The sequence below is a fragment of the Merops nubicus genome, unplaced genomic scaffold (genome assembly GCF_000691845.1).
Source record: "Merops nubicus isolate BGI_N331 unplaced genomic scaffold, ASM69184v1 scaffold15422, whole genome shotgun sequence".
In the NCBI taxonomy this organism is placed as follows: Eukaryota; Metazoa; Chordata; class Aves; order Coraciiformes; family Meropidae; genus Merops; species Merops nubicus.
The window spans coordinates 1-18,474 of NW_008595775.1; the positions used below are offsets into that span (position 1 = coordinate 1).

The 18,474-nt window shown below is 37.4% G+C and overlaps 1 protein-coding gene across 1 annotated transcript in view; it reads left to right on the forward strand.

The window, feature by feature from the left end:
• Window positions 1-2,211: 2,211 nt before the first annotated feature.
• The window catches only part of LOC103769010 (chromosome unknown open reading frame, human C14orf159), a gene marked incomplete at its 5' end in the record, with an annotated part of 19,034 nt that continues 2,771 nt past the window's right edge, over window positions 2,212-18,474 (forward strand). The window contains 7 exons of the mRNA XM_008936177.1: window positions 2,212-2,334; window positions 4,672-4,869; window positions 6,982-7,242; window positions 7,759-7,858; window positions 9,474-9,622; window positions 14,516-14,635; window positions 16,230-16,381. Of these exons, the coding sequence (XP_008934425.1) occupies window positions 2,212-2,334; window positions 4,672-4,869; window positions 6,982-7,242; window positions 7,759-7,858; window positions 9,474-9,622; window positions 14,516-14,635; window positions 16,230-16,381 (1,103 nt within the window). The remainder of the gene's footprint in view (window positions 2,335-4,671; window positions 4,870-6,981; window positions 7,243-7,758; window positions 7,859-9,473; window positions 9,623-14,515; window positions 14,636-16,229; window positions 16,382-18,474) is intronic.

The following is an 18,474-nucleotide window of genomic DNA, read 5'->3' on the forward strand; positions in this document are numbered from 1 at the left end:
GGCTTGGGGAGGAGTGGCTGGAAAAGGACCTGGGGGTGATGATGGACAGCTGGCTGAACATGAGCCAGCAGTGTGCCCAGGTGGCCAAGAAGGCCAGTAGCATCCTGGCCTGGATCAGAAATGGTGTGACAGCAGGAGCAGGGAGGTGATCGTGCCCCTGGACTCAGCACTGGTGAGACTGCACCTTGAGCGCTGGGGGCACCACAGGATAAGAAGGACATGGAGGTGCTGGAGCGGGTCCAGAGGAGGGCAACGAGGCAGGTGAGGAATGGCTGAGGGAACTGGGGTTGGTTAGCCAAGACTGAGGGGAGATCTTATAGCTCTCCACAAATACCTAAAGGGAGGTTGTAGTGAGGCTGGTGTTGGTCTCTTCTCCCAAATTACTGATGACAGGACAAGGGGAAATGGCCTTAAGTTGCACCAGAGAAGATTTCGATTAGATATTAGGAAGAATTTCTTTACCAAGAGAGTGGTTAGACACCGGAATGGGCTGCCCAGGGAGGTGGTGGGGTCACCAACCCTGGAGGTATTCAAAGAACGAGTGGACGTGGCACTTGAGGCTATGATCTAGTGGTTAGGGAAATGTTGGGAGGAAGGTTGGACTTGATGATGCTGGAGATCCTTTCCAATCATGGTGATTCTATGATTCTAAGTACGTGTGGATGCATTTTGTGTCTTAGTGGATGACTGAAAGTAAATACTGCATTGTTTTTTGAAATACTGAAATACAATACATTGAGCACAACACATAACACAGAATGAATAGAAATATGACAGCAAGTCTTAAAAAAAAAACTTAGAATTTTTTTTAAACAACCCAGATCAACAAGTATATACTTATATAACTGGGGGGGGAGGGGAAACAACACCACCACCACCACCACAAAAAAAACCCTTAGGAGGCTGTTTGGAAAAGAACAAAACCAAAAAAAATACCTGTGAAATGAAGATAGATCACAATAAAAACCCGCTTCCTCTCTGCTGACAGAAATTTGTCAATTGGTAGACTCACAGGCTGCATACACAGAAAGATCACAGTGCAGAGTATGGAAGGAGGAACCATTGGTCAACAGTACACCCCAGTAATATATTTGGCCTGCATGCTTAAATCTGAGGAACTAGTACTAAGTCATTACTCTGAGTAGAGCAGCAAGATGATTGGGCAAGTTGTTTATTTTTAACAGAAAAGAGTAAATGATTATATATACAGGTTATAGACATTGATTCCAGAAAGGACAGTGGTATATTAAAGCATCTGAAGAATTTAAAACCAAGGGAAGAGAGCAACTGCTTAGAATGACCCAGAATATTACAAGTAGGTGTTAGAATAAAGCAAAAGACCACTTAGTAAAATCTGGCTAAGAGTGAGATGTAGTTGTCTAACCCGGAGAGGCAAAAAAGCATCGGCTCATTTCTCTAGCTAAAGAATGTAGGAAGCTAAAGCAGTAGAAGAGATGTTCTAGAATGAACCCATTTTGCATTGCTGTCATATTCATAACACTGGGAAACAAGAATAAATAATTCTTCTGTTGACAGAGGAGATTTATACTATCTTGGAAACTCAGTGTGCATGTCTAGTCTGCTTTTTGTTACAGAAATAAAGTGACTATGTTTTTACTGATGTAAATACCAGTTTACTGCTACTGACATGCAAAAAGGGAAAACAAGTCACCTCAGATTCTAGGGGCAAGCACTCAAAGAAACTAAATATGACAGTTCAGTGGGACTTGCCACTGTTGCAAACCTAGCTCAGTGTCGTTCAGTGATGCTTGGTGTCCACACCCCCTGCCACAGCTTTGTAGTATTGTAGAATCATTAGGGTTGGAAAAGACATCTAAGATCATCAAGTCCAACCATCAACCCAACACCACCATGACCACTAAGCTAAGTCCCCAAGTGCCACATTTACAGTTTGGGGTTTTTTTTAACACCTCCATGCATGGTGACTCTACCACCTCCCTGGGCAGCCTGTTCCAATGCCTCAACACTCTTCCAGTAAAGAAATTCTTCCTAGTATCCAATCTTTTCCTAATGTGCAATCTAAACCTCTCCTGATGCAACTTAAGTCCGTTTGCTCTCATCCTATTCCTTGTCACTTGGGAGAAGAGACCAACACCCACCTCACTACATCCTCCTTTCACGCAGTTGTGGAGAGAGCGCTTTTACTGCTTAATGGGAATCTCTCACGATTGCATTTTTTATCAATTCTAGGTCTGCTGGGAATACAAGATCTTTCCAAACCAGACTATGGAGACCCAGTTCACCTTCACCCTGGTGATATTCCAGTGTTTTGGGCCTGTGGAGTAACAGGAGTAGAAGCAGTCATCAACTGCAGTATGTAGTATGTTTGGAGACCCTTTTAAATGATCCTTCAATCTCTTTTTCTTTCCTTTCCTGTTTTTTTGTTTGTTTGTTTGTTTTTGTTTTTTAATAATGTGCACTGAATGAGTTGGCTCATTAACAGACTTAATTTAGGGTTAGTTAAAAAACACTCCAATCAACTAACAACAAGAAAGAGCATTTGGCAGGACTATTTTCCATTGTGAAATACAGGTCCACCTTGGAGTTCTTACTGAAATTTCATTGCTTTTATTTGAGTATTTTAAAGGCAGAAATGTAAAGATCTGGCAGCATCAAAAGATCTTGTTATTAAAACATAGAAGTTTACAACCATTCAAACTTTTTTCTTTTAAAATATTATTTTGTATTACACTGCAGTAAAACAATAATGAAGGAAAAAAAGCCAAAAAAAAAAAAAAAAAAAAAAAAGAAGCCACAGTCCTTTCCAAAATGTTGTCAAGAGCTAGCAGATTGATTGACCTGGAATACAGGTCATAATTGTCTCATGAACAATTTTGAGCTTTTAGGTTTTGTTCTAAAATGAAGTAAAAGTGACACTTTATATAAATGGAGCTTTGTCTTCTTCAGAAAGCTGACCTGCACTTTATCCAATCATTTGTAACCTCAGCACAAAGGGGGGGGGAAAAAAAGTAACTAAACCATAGTGACAGTATTATATAGTGCTCTAAATCATTAGTGTGGGTTGAAATCTCATATTTTAATTCGTACTGAAAAAGATGCTTAATAATCATAGGCAATATAAGTAGGAGAGCCTTGGGAGGTCATCTGTTTCATCCTTCTCTCCTTGTAGGATCTACTATTTCCTTATGGTTCCTTACAGATGTTTATCTAAACTACTCTCAACGCCTGCTGAAAATATGTTCAGCACTAGGAGCAGAGACTCCTTTTTCTTTCTTATATACAATCCCTTTTCTCCAGTCCCAAACACAGGCTGAAAACCCTGCTCTTTCCTGTGTTCTCCAGTAGATCTATTCATTTTTCTCATGCATCCTTGTTGCAGGAAAAGGAGAGAAAAAATTTGCCAACCTCTACAATCTGTTGCCCAAAGCAGCCGCCTATCCTGCCTTTGCCTAGAGCTGACTTTTATTTATTTCTCCATTTTCTGTATTAAAACCATTTGTCAGTAGTGCTTCCAGGAACCTCTTGGACAGTTTGTTTCTTGCTGTGCTTCTTTCTCAGCTAGGTAATTAAAATTCTGCCATGCCACCAGTACATACTTCAGATGAATCTACTAGCTGCTCACAAAAAAAAATTGTCTATTCACATGGTTTGAAGAGGTATGTTCAACCTCAACAACCATGTTCCCCAACTGCTCTTAAATTACTAGCCATAGACTCCCAACAGATCTAGCACAGACCAACCACATATGTACTTGTTCAAGAAATATCTCCTCCCTTTTCACTTTCCTAACAAAGTAAGGTTTTACTTGTTTAAGTATACTGGTTGTTATTTATCCAACCACATACCAGTTCAGCCAAATTAGGTATAATCTAGATCAAGACTCCTGGAGTTAGTATAAAGACAGCAAATATTTTCAGCTTAGGGAGCTACTATGTTGTTAGGTCTAAATAAGCTTATTTTTCACTGGGGTTTTAGATGCTACTCAGATTCCCTTTGCTAAGGCTTACTGGTCACCTTTTTGTCCTTACACTCCTTACCAGTTTCTAGGTCTCCTAACTAGGCCAGCAAGACACTGTGCAGAGATGCTAGTCTCCATTTCCTTCCTCTGATAAAGGACTACTCCTAGCCAGCAAGCTGACATAGTTTTGACATACCACTATTACAAGGCTATTCCAAAGTACAAGGCTATTCAAAGGTACTATATCTTCCAGCAGCACTCTAGAACCTAGAAATCTGATTTAATCTTATGGAAGCAATATCACCAACACACTATGCAAACTTAAGCATTAACTTGTCCTTATGTCAATGCACTAGTTTCTTCATGCATGTCAAACCCCATTTACAGACTTCAGTACCAGCATTCAGTTCCTTAGTTGCCTCAAGTTTATACCAAAGAGGATACTGTAAAAAAAAAAAAACAAAAACAAAACCAAAAAAAACCCACTGATCTCAACTACCCATGTGAGCTTTTAAAAAAGTGAACATGTTTTCAGATGTGTATACATACCTTTTTTTCTCAAAGTATATAATTACTGCAGTATAACTCAAAATATCACCTGTTTTTATGATGTAAGCATCAACAAAGACAGACTCTGTGTTGTTAAACAGCTTTTTGCAATTTTATTGTTCTGCTATTTCGATATATTGCAATAACAATGTGTTTAATTGAAGTTTTTCTACCCATTTTAGGAGCACCATTAGCTTTTACTCATTCTCCTGGCTGTATGTTCATTACCGACCTAAAGAATGACAATGTCACAGTCACATCCTCAAGAGAAGCCCCACAAGTCTACTGCATTTCTCAAGATCCTCTGCATTATAGTATTGTGTCAGCAGAAGCAGCCCAGAAGATAAAGAATCTGGAGGCACTAATTGGAATAGATCCAGGTAAACTCAAAAACTCTCTTCCTTTAGCAGATTTGTTCTGAGGTAGATAGGTCATATCCTGCTTTTAAAGGTATTAATAAAGTTCAAGAACACTGTAAGAATCTAAAGGCAATTTTAAGATTTTTTGAAATTCTTTGTGGAATACAGTGAGTTAGTATAACTAGGTCCTACATTTTCTGTTACTGTATTTAATGTAAGAGTCTGGCCAAAACTATTCAAACTTACAGGTAATGTAGAATCTGACCTTGATGACTGTACACTCTGAAAATACACACAGGAACATCAGTGTTCACGGATGACTGGAGAGTCCACAGGGAGTAAGAACTGTTACTGAATAAAATTGAAACTGGTATATAAAAGAGGGCACTTCAGCATGCTGCTAACAGCTACACAGGTATTCACTGTTGAGTAAATAGCACATTTCTTTATGTACATTCATGGCTCCTGTGCTCCTGCCACAAAATCCTGGTAGCTGCATGTGCTTTTCAAACACTCCTCTCTGATGGGTGGAATTACATCAAGCTCTGCCGACATATTCATCACTGAGGTGTTGTGTGATGGGCCAAAGTGACCTGATCACCCTAGAAGGTTGAGAGGTAGGGCTGCATCTGCACATGAGGAAGATGAGAGGGAAATAAAGGTAAACCGAATAGCACAGCCACTCCTGAATTCCAGACTGACTTAGTCCCCTCTGTCTGCTGTAAATTCTGATCTCAGTTTCCCATAGATTTTCTGAAATCCTCTGTAGGCAGTAGTGGAAAACAGCTTGTGCCTAGCTCTCCCAAGCTCCAGGTTTGGGCTGTGTGCATGTTTGGATCTGTTTATTTGTACTCACAAGGCCTTTCCTTTTCCCACCCTCTGGAGTTCAACTTGGCACAGTGCCATGCTCTGCAGAAATACAGGACCTAACTTAAGAGTTTGCTCATTTTGTTGCTAAAGGAGAGTACGGTACTTTATCTCAGTTCATATACCCCACTTCTCAGAGGCTACTATTCTCCACTTCTGTTACTTAAGTTTTTGTTCAGAACTTTTTTCTGTATCAACTGTTTATATGTTGCCTGTGTGTTATGTGTGAGGAGCAGAGGGAGAAATGGCAAAGGGGAAATTGAGGACAAAAAGAGGAAAGTGTTGGAGGGAAGTAGAAGGAAAAAAGAGGAAAGGGTGTGGAGGGGGCGGAGTAGGGGGAGAGGTGAGAAAGGTGAGGATGCAAGGAGGCTAGAAAATAATAGTGAGGATTTACCTCTCGCTACCAGCCCATGAATATCAGCACATCATGCTGGTATTGATGGTTTTCAGGGGTGCCAGCAATGTGAAAGGACTGCACTGTGAACTTTTGTTGCTGATGGCCAAGGAGGAGAGAGCAGATAGGAAGTGTTCCAACAATGAAAGACATACACAGATAACACAGTGTGGGCTCTTCAGGGACTAACCCATAAGAAGAGACATCTGTTAATATTCACGTATTTCTCAAGGTCAGATAACGTGGTTCTCTACTACAGGAAGTGCTACAAGATCTTCTAGCAGTCATCTGGAGACCACTGTATTAATTGAGTTTGTAAAGTACCCTGGTAACTTACAATGTCTCTGAAACCTCAGTTCTGTGGTTAATAATTTCATTAAGTAGAATTCATTTTGGAATTAGCTCTTTGCTAGAGGGATAGAGTTAAACTTTTTAGACATGAAGGACTAGCTTGCTCATTTGAAGTCTGCGTCAAAACTTCCATAAGATCTGGGATGCTGTTGCAATCTAGCTTCAGTAGCTACACATAATCTAGCGTGACTGTCACCACAAATTAAAGGAGGAAATAACATGCAATAAGCTCACAGAAAAGGAAAATAGCTAGAAATTTTAGATACAGTAATTTTCAAAATTCAGTTAACTGAAATTCTTAACCTGGAAGCACAGCCCATTAACTTCATTACTCATATCCTACACCATCCTAGGTTTCCTGAGGAAATTACCCCAATTCCTGCCTTGACCAGAGGTTTTTCTTTTTTTTTTATCTTTAACCCATTTTATGTCATTAAAGTACATGGGTTGACCCACACAGAAGGTTCAAAAGGCGAGAGGTATACTGAAGCGCACCGCTCTCTTTAAAAACGCTTTTGTAGGAGATCGGGGTGTGAGTCATCTGTGGCGCCAAGAGGAGCTGCTGAAGGCTTGCCTGTCCCTCTCCCATGCTCGGGCAGTGCTGATAACAACGGGATTTCCTACCCACTTCACTTACGAGCCACCAGAAGAGAACGATGGGCCCCCGGGAGCCCTCGCTATTGCGGCTATATTGCAGGCCTTGGAGAAAGAGGTTGTCATAGTAACAGATCAGAGAGCCATGAATCTGACTAAAAAGATTATTGAAGAGGCTGTTCAACTAGGTAAGACATACATTCTTTCAGTTTTTATCTTGCCAATTTGAGCCGAGGTTTGCTTCAGTTAATCTCACTGTCACTTAGCACAGGATTTTTTTTTTCCCTGGAGGATGAACCAGAGTACATCCTCTAAGCTCTGATCAGTGCTGCTACGATGACATTTTCTTTAACCTAGCTGACATCAAGTTAATGCTTACATGTCTGGGCTATGATTCTGGATTAGCTGTTAGTGATGAATTCTGGATGTCTGTCCTTACTCTTGTGGAATTATTTTCTATCTTGACGTTGTATTTACTAGCACTAACATCCAAATGAGCTTGATTTAAAGTAAGGATGCAAGGAGCTTATCAGAAAGGAACTGTGTGAAGACATGTCTGAAGACATTGAGCCCTGACTATTTTAAGTGATTTTCTTTTTATTTTTCTTTTTTTTTTTAAAGTTCCCCAAACACACATTAAAAAAAAAAAAAAAAAAAAAAAAAAGAGATACACAGTGTCTGAATTATATTTTGTTTTTGTGTAGGAATCCTGAAGAGACCTGTCCCTGTATTTTGTTATCAACGGGAAAATGCTGATTCAGCTTTAATGTTTTTGTGTGAGAATGGGAATCCTGGAAGACCTAGGTATGTGTATTCAGATTTTGAGACTGGGTTGTACCACTACTGTAAAGTTATAAGAGAAGTAATGACCATGATCTAAGAAGGTGTAATGGTTGCAAGTAAATCCTTAAGACTTGGAACAAATTTTGAAGCCAAACATTGGTATTTCAGCACCCACAGAATACAGAATTCCATGTTATTCTGCAATTATTCATTTCTGGAGTAAAAAAAAAAAAAAAAAGAAATTACTTTCTATATCAATAGCTCTTTTACTTTGAAAAAATTTAGAAATTTCTAAAAGCTTTGGCTCCAGTCTAGCAACTGGGAAATCTGATCAGGTTTAGTAAAATGTCATGTATTTGTAATACTGTATAAGTGATCATCGTATTGTCTTTAGGCAGACAAATCCAAAATTATAGATGTATACATTCACTTGCAGTGTTGATTTGAACTGTTTGCATACACACTGTTGAGTATACAATGCTGGGCAAAAATTCAGAGTTATACAAAGTGTGTGATTAGAGTTAATGCACTGAAGAATATGCTGTGTAGTTGTACACACACTTCATTACTTAGCAGGCAACTTAATTTCCTTTAAGTAGGCATACATTGCTCATTTTTATTGATCCTTCCTTGTAAAGCACTTTAATGTAGTTGCCTTCTATTTGTTTTCTTTAATAAAAAGATCTTTCACTCTGGTATTTGTTTCATCAGTTCCCATTTCTTTCTACAGGTTAGTGTGTGCTCTAGTTATATACTGTAATAGTATGTATGATACCATCTTAATTTTTTATGCATTGTTTTAAAAATATGTTTTATAGCTGTGAGTAATATAATTACAGCCAGTTTCTATTGCAATCGGTCCCACAGTCCCCAAAAGCTAAAGTAAGTGTTTCTTTAAATTAGACAACTAACCTGCCTCTGGGCAAGTCCCTGGGGTCACTGTAGATGCCCACTCAGAAAAACCTTAAGTAATTTAGCAGAATTAATAACCTCTTGAGAGTAAAGCTGGAGAAACAGAAACAAAATAACTTAATTCTAACATACAGTGGCAGAACCGAGTACTAAAATTCTGCTTTAAAAGTAGGACATCTGCAGTACATCTGTCTACTTCCATAACTAGCAAAATAGACATGGTCTTAAAGAAAAATCCCCCTCAATCTGAAGACCCAAACAACAAAAAAAAATCCATAATTAAAAACAATGAATATTTGCCAAGCAATGTACTTTAAGCAGAGACTATATTTGCACTAACAAGGATTTAGATCATTAATTTGCCACTTTTTTGTTTTCTTTGAAAACACTTACAGAGACTAACATCTTAGAAGATACTGGGTTTTTTAGCATGAAACAGAGCAACACCAGATGGCTGACCCAAAGGATTGCTGGTTAGGAGCATCTCAAATGTGGTTTGAGGGTTTTAGTTGCACTAAAGCTATAAAGAAACTAGACTAACCTCTAAAAATAAACTGTAGAGAACTACATTCAGAAATAACAAAACAGTAGCCAAGTTTTACCTTGAATCCCAAATGGTCAAAAAGTAGAACCAAGCACATCAGGAGAAGCAGCCAACAGAAGAGTTTCTTTGACAACTTTGACTCTTCTCCTTTGTTTTTTTTTTCCACTCATCTCTAACCAGATTTGATCACCTGATAGCAATAGAACGTGCTGGGATGGCTGCTGATGGCAATTATTACAATGCCAGGAAAATTAACATTAAACATCTCGTGGATCCCATAGATGAACTATTTTTAGCTGCACAAACCATTCCAGGAGTCACGACAACAGGTATATGTGTATTTGTGTTATATTCTCAGATGCAAGAGAAGCACAAAACAGGAACACTTACTGGAAGTGAAGGGCAGCAGGAGGCAGGTGCTGAATAACTGCTTGCAAGCTACAGCTGCCTGTTGTGGTTGAATTTAAAGAGACCGTTGCTAGAGAAAAATTACCAGTTTCTATTGAAGGGTTCTTACAAGGTTTGATTTCAAAGTTATTTCAAGACAAAAAAGCAAGGCCAGGTTGGTGTATTATCTGTACATCAGTGTGCATATATACACTTCTCTAAGTGTTTCGACACTGACTTTATTCTGTATTTTATGTGTGAAAGGAGGCATAGAAAGCAAATGATGATTGAATGAAAACATTACAAGTTAAAATATTATAGTTATTATTCTCATTGTTATACCTGTGTTAAACTTGCAGCCTGGATAGAATCTTAGTCTATTTTGTCTTTAGCAGTACATTCTGTTAAGAAGGGACTGCATATTTTCATCTACTAATAGTGCCTTCTCTAACAAAATATGTGTACAGTAATAATCTTTAAAAGAGCACAGTGCCCTTCCTGCCAAAATTACATTAGTGTTGACTAATACATCTAATAAAAATGCATTTGTCAACATGGTGTTTCTCTCTTTTGTCAACAGTTCTTTTTTTCCTGAAAACTTACTTGTGTCTGATTTAGAAAGAATATGCCATAGGTCAAGGTGTATATATACAAGTGTCATACAATGTCTTCATGCAATGGAATGCTTCCTGCCACACTGTGTGACCCAAAATATATATAACCTTTATAACTATTAGGAACTGATTTACACATAAGTGTCACAAAATTAGAAATAAGTACCCATGCCAGGATGATCTCAGTCACACCAGAACATGTGTACTGATCTGGCTTTTTTTTTTTCCTTCTCATAGTGCTGTGGACTCACACCTAAGTAGTACTAAAAACACAGGAACTTTGACTTCTTAGTACTGTTGTTTTTCACAGGTTTCCACAGAATTTAGAGCTCCTGTAGAGATAATGCATAGTCTGATTTCATTGTATTGGAGTCATTTAAAAGCTGTATAGCAGAAGAGTTCACTGGTAATTTTTGTATTATCTTAAAACTTAAAATACATTTTACTTAGATTTAATTCAAATTTTGTCCTGTTCCAAAGGAGTAACTTTCAACATTAAAAAAGTACTCTAGATGGCACTCTGTTGGCAGTTTCAGCAGAAAGCCAAAGATTGAAAAGGATAGAGAAAGCTCTCTTTCATAAAGAAGTTCAGCAAAATGCCTCAGAGCTTTATCTGCTGCAGTTAATTTAAATTCCTGTGTCTGATTTTAGATTGTTGATACAAGGACATGGTCTCTTCAGCTACTTATATAACATGACATCCTGATTCCTTTAATAAAAGTATCTTAATCTCTTAAAATATCTCCCAGAACAGCTCAAAGTATACTATTGATTTGGCAGAGTTTGGAGTCTTCTGCAAGGTGAGAATTTGCGTCTGTTCAGCAGAATTTAGTTTGTTTTAAACATTTTCTGACTATTCAAATGTACTATAAAATGTCATTAATTAAAAATACCATGGGCTTGTGAATAAGAAGAAAAGCATTATCCAGATTCAGTGTGTCCCATTGCTGTGAATTTTCTCTGAAGAGATGTCTGCGTAGAAAATTATTTAACGAGTCATAGGCTTCCAAAGATAATGAAGGTATCTGCTCTGATTTCCTATGGAATTTGTGTACATGGATAATCTATGCTGGAGAAGTAATTGAGAATTTATAGAAAAATAATGTGATTGTTTCTTATGTTGTCTGTTACCTAGTGAACGTTTCCTATTTTGCTCATCACACTGACCTTTTGTATCTGTTCTTTAATTTGATTATAATTTCTTGGGATGGCTGTTGTTTTTATCAGAGTATTTCTGAAAAGCCTAGCTGAACAAGGCACGAATCTGGGCTGTGGCCTTTGTGTCCTGTCTCTCATTACTGACGATAATGTACTGCTACTGCTTATGAGAAATTTTTCTGGCAGGGCCAGCTTTGACTTTCTTCATGGTCAATAGGAATTTGGAGGCATGTATCTAGTTCCAAAATAAAATGCTAATATTGTACAGCATTAGGGCAGGGTACACAGATAGCTTTATAGACTAGAAAAGGACACTAGAAAGATTAAGTTTTCAGCCTTACACAAGTGTTTGCAGTGTGCTTAGTGGCACGAAGTACTGTGTTAGTAGGCAGAGAGGGGCCATGTTAGAACATTAGTTACTTGCTGATTAGCTCATGTCAAGTCTTGCATTTTAAACAAGATCTGTGTTTAAAAAAGATATGACCTAGGAGTCTGACCACAGACAAAACACAAAGAATGCCTACAATTTTATGGATACTGCTATCTTAAAAAGTCATGAGATAAGCAGCAACCTTCAGAAATATGAAAAATAAGAAGACATCAGCAGCGGAGTTTAGAAGGACTCATTTTCCACAGAAGATTGAAATAAAAGATGAAGAGTTGTTGCCGAAATTGCATGCTATTTTTTCAGCTGTCATACAATTGATATAGCTTAGCTATATGCTATTTATATAGGAGCTAATGAAAAGCTTTCCGAAGTACTGCGCAAGAAAATGTGGTCGCTTGTTTCCCTTTCATACAAATATTTTTTCTAGCACAGAAGGCTGACATTTCCTGCATTTTTCATGAATGTAGTTTCAGAAACCAATGTAGTCAGTGAAAACTTGCATGGAGGAACCAGCAGAACTGTTTTTCCTCTGCCTGGAGAGCACTTGGGACTTTAAAAGAAGAGGATTCATGTTGTCTATTCTCAGGCATCTATATTTGAGATATCTGCCATGCGGTGAGATGAACTGAATGTTTGAAGGGTCTGTTTACTGATTTTAAAAGAAGTCTGGCTGACTGGCTGTCGTGTAGATGGCTGCATTTCATCAGGTGAATCTCAGTCTGGAAGTCTACAGTAAAATGTAATTTTGTGCCAACATGTAGAGGAAGAAGAAAACAGAAGATACAGGAAATTTGTTTCAGTGTGGTTTTCTTTCCTGCCAGAGTAATGCTAATGGGATCCATCCACAACAGTTGATCTACTAAATGCATAATCGTCCTGGTGACAGACTTCCACAAAGACAAGAACAAGGCTGACACAAAAAACACTGAGCAACAGATAGTATCTTTCAGTTAAAGTAACTGTTGATGATCTTCAAAAGACAAGAATTAATTTTAGTATTTTAAAATAATATTAAGAGCAAAATTTTGGATTTTGAATGTAGGAAGAAAAAACCCATTTTGTGGATTCTTACAAAACAGTAGTAACCACCATATTTATATATGATGACAGAGGCATGATTATGTGGTTACCTGTTTCAAAAGTACTATCAACAAACAGATTTTAGAAAGCACTATTAAATCCCAACACCAAAATAAATGTGAATAGGTTATTAAAGCAGATAAAAGATTAGCTCTTCCATGGCAAAGCAGAGCAGATAAAAGATTAGCTCTTCCATGGGAAATCTTTTTATGCAAGTTATGTGTCACTCAGTTACGCTCCCTTTGACTACATATACTTAAGGAGTTAAATAAAAAAGTGCTGCTGAGAAATAACTTTCAATTTTACTTAAGAAATTTTCTACAGGCTTATGTGGGATATTTATGCAGTTCCTAAAAGTGTTATATTTATCTGTTTTCAGGCATGAAGTGTAAATTATAAATGCTGTAATTCCTCTCCTGTAACACATGCTATGCATTAAAGCACAGGCGCATTTCGAATTCAAATACCACACATTGAAATGAGGACTTGGAGCTCTTCTCTCCTGTTTCACACTGTTCTGTTTCGTGGACATGAACTAGTATTTTTCTATAAGATTTTCATACTTCAGAAGATGCCATTTAGACTAATGAGTGAAAGAGAATTGTCCATTTAAATATTTTTTTTTCCCTTTTTGTTTTCTTTAATACATTGGTAAAAGACTAGAGGTACTATCCAGCTTTAGTGTAAGATGCTAGCTTATGTGTTATCCACATCTCCAGCTCCCTGAATGACATCTAACAATTTATGTCCCACACATAGTATTGCCTAGAATTTTCCTGAAATGACATATGTCCCATGGTCTTCTCTGAAATCACTGAGACAAATACAGTGTTTCTAATTGACCGATGAAAGTCAAGGCTCCACAGCCTGAATATATGAACACTTAAAAAAAAAAAAAAAAAAAAAAAGCTAGCTTTTTTTTTCCCCCTAAATTGCTAGAAAAAGATTAAAACAGTAATAGTACACAGCACAGGACTCTGACCACTGTGACACAATGGTAGTGACCTGTATGGAGCAGACTGTCAGTGCAGTAAGTCCTGCTTCTGCCAAATTCCTTACGTATATTTTTGCTTATCTTTCTGCAGGAATTGCTACTTTTAGTCTCTATTTTTCGTTAGAACTTTTTAAAAACCAAAGTTTTCTATGCTTCCTTTGTTGTAGAATCATAGGCTAATTTCTGCGGTTTAATTTGGATTTGTTTTTTATCTTCTTTATTTGTGCTAATATACTTACAGTAATGCATTATATAGAACACTCATTTCAGACCTTCTGTAAGGAAGGTTTACTGTCTTAATTCTATGTGCAGGTCATGAGCACTTAATTTCTTTTGTTTAATTTTGATTTCTTTTGCCTGCACCAGTAGAACACATATTGCACTTGTACACTTACGGGTTGGCATGTGTGAGATGATGCTTTCAGCTATTTCATTCACAGTCTTCTGCGTTCAGACACTTTTGATGAAAAAGGATAAGTGGTCTTATATGGTACTATGACTCATCATAGCAGCTCTGGGGAAGACACTGGATGCTTTGTAAATGAATTGTTACTTATAGGCTGGGTTCATACTCATTTCGTCTTTTTCTCTTTTAATAAAGGTGTCGGAGATGGAGGAAATGAATTAGGAATGGGCAAGGTAAAGGATGCTGTAAAGAAGCACATAAAAAATGGAGATGTTATAGCTTGTGATGTTGAAGCTGATTTCACTGTTGTTGCTGGTAAGGGATTTTTTGGGGGGGTGGGAGAATTGTTGATGTTTGAGAACAGAATTGACAAAAAAACATGTCTTTCCAAATAATTTATATTGCCTCTTTGTATGACCAAGCAAACAAATCTGTGTCTCTATTACGTCGATTTTCTGGACAGTTAAGCAACTACAGCTCCAGCAGGAAGAGGATGTTCCACAAAGAAAGTGCATTTACTTGAAAATAGTTGGGAAAACTCTGAATATTCTTGAAAAATCACAACTTAAAATAAAATAACAAAGAAGACTGGAGAAGTAATACAAGTGGAAATTAAAATGTCTATGCACATTTGAATTTTCAGTATAACTGAGGAGCTTCTGTGGGTGTGACCCTGCCAGGGTCATCAGTCATATTGTTCTTACATGGAAAGAGATGATAATTCTTTTCAACAGCCATTTGAGGACAGATGTGTGGTCCTAGTGTACGACAAAAGTTGTATATGCTATAGTTAAAATACTCTCCTACCCTAACATCTTAACCAGCACAAAATAAAATTGCAGTGAAAGAGGCATGTTCAGAAAGGAACAAATTATGAACTGAATAGTCCATATTGTACTTAAGCTCAGGTTTCTAGGTTTCTAACCTAGATATCTAACAGTCTTGATACTAAACCAGCAGTTCTGGGGGAGAAATGAAAGTGTGGTGATTACATCTAATTCTTATAGCTATATGTATATAGTATCTGAGGTGGCTGTTCTGGTAATTCTGATGATTTTTACTTTGAAAGCAGCTGTCACACCCAGACCCTGCAAAGGGAATTGAGGCACAGCTTTGGATATGTCTAAGTGGGGAAAACTACATGCACCAAAACAGTTTCCAAAGTTTTTGAAAATTTTGCTATTCTGCATCTCTGGAAAAGGTACCAGGCAGCAGAGATAACTTCTCACAGCAAGTTTCAAATATAAAAATCTCCATTACAGTCTTGACAAAGAAGCTGCCAAACAAGACTATGTGGACTGGTTTGATAACAGCGTACAGAAAATTTATGGATATTTACTACAGTAGAATGTGTCTGAGACAGACAAGTAGTTTCACTGTGGCTTCATATCTTATAAAATAGCTGAACTCTTTAATCAGTCCTAAGGGATTCTCTGCAATGGTATAGCACTCAGTGACAAAATCTGACACCAGTAAGAATTTGCCTTGTTTAGAGTACTTTATCAAAATCTCCTACCTCTGTGTACTTAAAGCAAAAGACACCAGGCTGTAACACAGCTCCTCACAGTTCATGGACTTCACATTAAACCAAGTGGAGTTATGTTATAGAACATACCCATCTGAATTTTTCTCTTGTTGGACAGAGAAACCACAAACTAAACTGGAAACTTGCAGAAATTCAATCTGAAATATTACTGAAAACATTTTAATATGTTAAGCAATTGTATATTTCCAAAATAAACGTTCCAAATACATGTGAGTATTTGATTCATATCCACATTCCATTTCACCATTGCTGCATGAGACTCAGTTGTACGTGCCTGAATGACTTAGGCAGGCTAGGTAGCTTTGCAGTAACTGTTGTTGGGGTTTCTTTACAATTTGGCTTCGTGTTGACTTTCTTTTTCAGGAGTCTCTAACTGGGGAGGCTATGCCATTGCTTGTGCTCTGTATGTTCTCAACACTTGTGAAACACATGAGCGCTATCTGAGGAAAGCTGTTGGGTTTCCACGGCTGTCCAAGAAGGAGGTGTGGCTATCGGCACTTCCTTCAGTTACCAAGGTAATTGCTGGAGGGTGAAGAAGCTGTGACTTGCTCGTGACATGTAGATGGAAGAAGTTACCAGCCATTAAATCCTACCCAGTCCAGTCCAAAAGCTTACTTTCACATGGTCTTTCAGGAACCCCTGGTGAATGAGCAGCCACACTTAGAATATTCCACAAAGGATTCAAGTCAGGCTGAACATAAAAATCCTCAAAAATTTATGTATTTGTGTGCTGCAGCTTCAAGGACAAGACAGTGCTACAATTTTTTTTGGCAGTGCAAGAAATCCTTGTGCTGCAATACAGGGATTAAATTCCCTGGTCACTTCTTTAGCATCCTTCATGATTTTGTAAATCTCTGTTGTAGCCTCCTTTTGATGTCTCTCTTCCAAAATCAAAAGTCACAGTCCTAATACAGAAACCACTCCATACTTCTGATCTCTCCACCTTTTCTACTTCTGTTAGGAACTTTCTATAATTATTTTGGAATATTTCTAATTTAAAGTTGGAGAAAGAGTTCAGGATGAATATTTTAAAATGTGTTTTGACTAATGCAGCTCTGAAAAGTGTGATATTCTGGGAGTGCAAAAGCTTCAGACTGAGAAGAAGTAAAATAACTGAGAGGGGTGAGAAGTGACTGTGATCTGTGCTCATCCTGCTAAGCACATGGCTATATATATATATATAAATATACATATATATATATACAAACACACACACTCAATGATCAAGTAAGGTTTGTTCCATTTTTATAATAACCTAAGAACTTCAAACTTCAGTTTTATTGGCAGAGTACCTCTCTAGAGACTTGGACAAAACCTGTAAGTTTGTGACCTCCAAGAATGCTAAGTAAAATCTAATCCACCTACCATAGACACTGCCCACAATAGTGGAGTATTTCCCCTGAAATGACAGTACATTCTGCATGAAATTCCAACAAAGCTCCTCTTAATTATTTCAGACTAGTTCTTATTTTTTGTTAATTCTTGCTATTTTGATTTTTCATCTAAAGGTGATAAAACTGAAACAAAAGTTTAACATAACCATATAGCCACCTATCCTTTGACTTAACAAAACGTAGGGCAGCTTTCAGTGCAATCTGTTCCAAAAACAGATCAATTACTTTTCACTTTTCAATCTTTTTTTTGAGTTACATCTACTGGTTTTGAACTTTAATTTAACATATCCTAAAAATTACTGTGATCAGAATTCCTGGTAATGAGATACTGTAATTAGACGTGATATTGTGTACAGGAAATCCTTCTTGTTTTTGTTTTATGAAGCTATACAGCTGGGAATATTGACAATGATCTGATAATGAGCTATTGAAAGTGCAATACTAAGGTCTATTGAGATAAAATTAATGGAAACAGTTTTGTGGAGGAGAGAAAATTACAAAATGTCTGACGAGTCTATGGTATCTTTAATTATAAACCACACAACAGTAAACAGTGTGAAGATTGAACACATTAGTGTTCACATACTCCATTAGTATTAAAAAAAAATAAATCAGACTCTTGGTGTTTATATGGCTACTTTCTTCCTAAGCCAGCTTCTTTCAATGCTATAATAATTACTGTAGTAAGATAAAGATCACCACCACACATACCTACCTCGGTGTTTATGTTTGTCTGTTTGTAATTGGAAAGGAGACATCTGAAGGAGTGCCTAAGCCCCAAACAGCTTTCTTATAATGTGCCATCTTTTCCTTCCAAAAATGGCATTCCTTCCATAAAAAATATAGATAATAATTACTAAATGAAGACTTCCCTTGAAACACAAAGATTATTTCTCTGCACCCTTGTCTTCAAGTAGTGTCAGGATTTCTCTGCAACAGACCCCCAGAACTGTGGAGCTCTCCATTTCCACTGAAAAGAATGCTGAAATTGTTCTAAGTACATGGATTAGTCTTTACAAATATTTTTTTAATATGAAATACTGCAAAGCTTTTGTTCCTTGTTGAGAACTCGATGAGCAAGAAACAATTTGATCTGAACAATATTTACTTACCTTTCAGTTGTGGAGCTGAATCATAATTTTGTTGGTTAATATAGTATTGATTTGATTTTTCACATGTTGGTGGTACTTCTACACTGAAGTGATTGTAGGGAA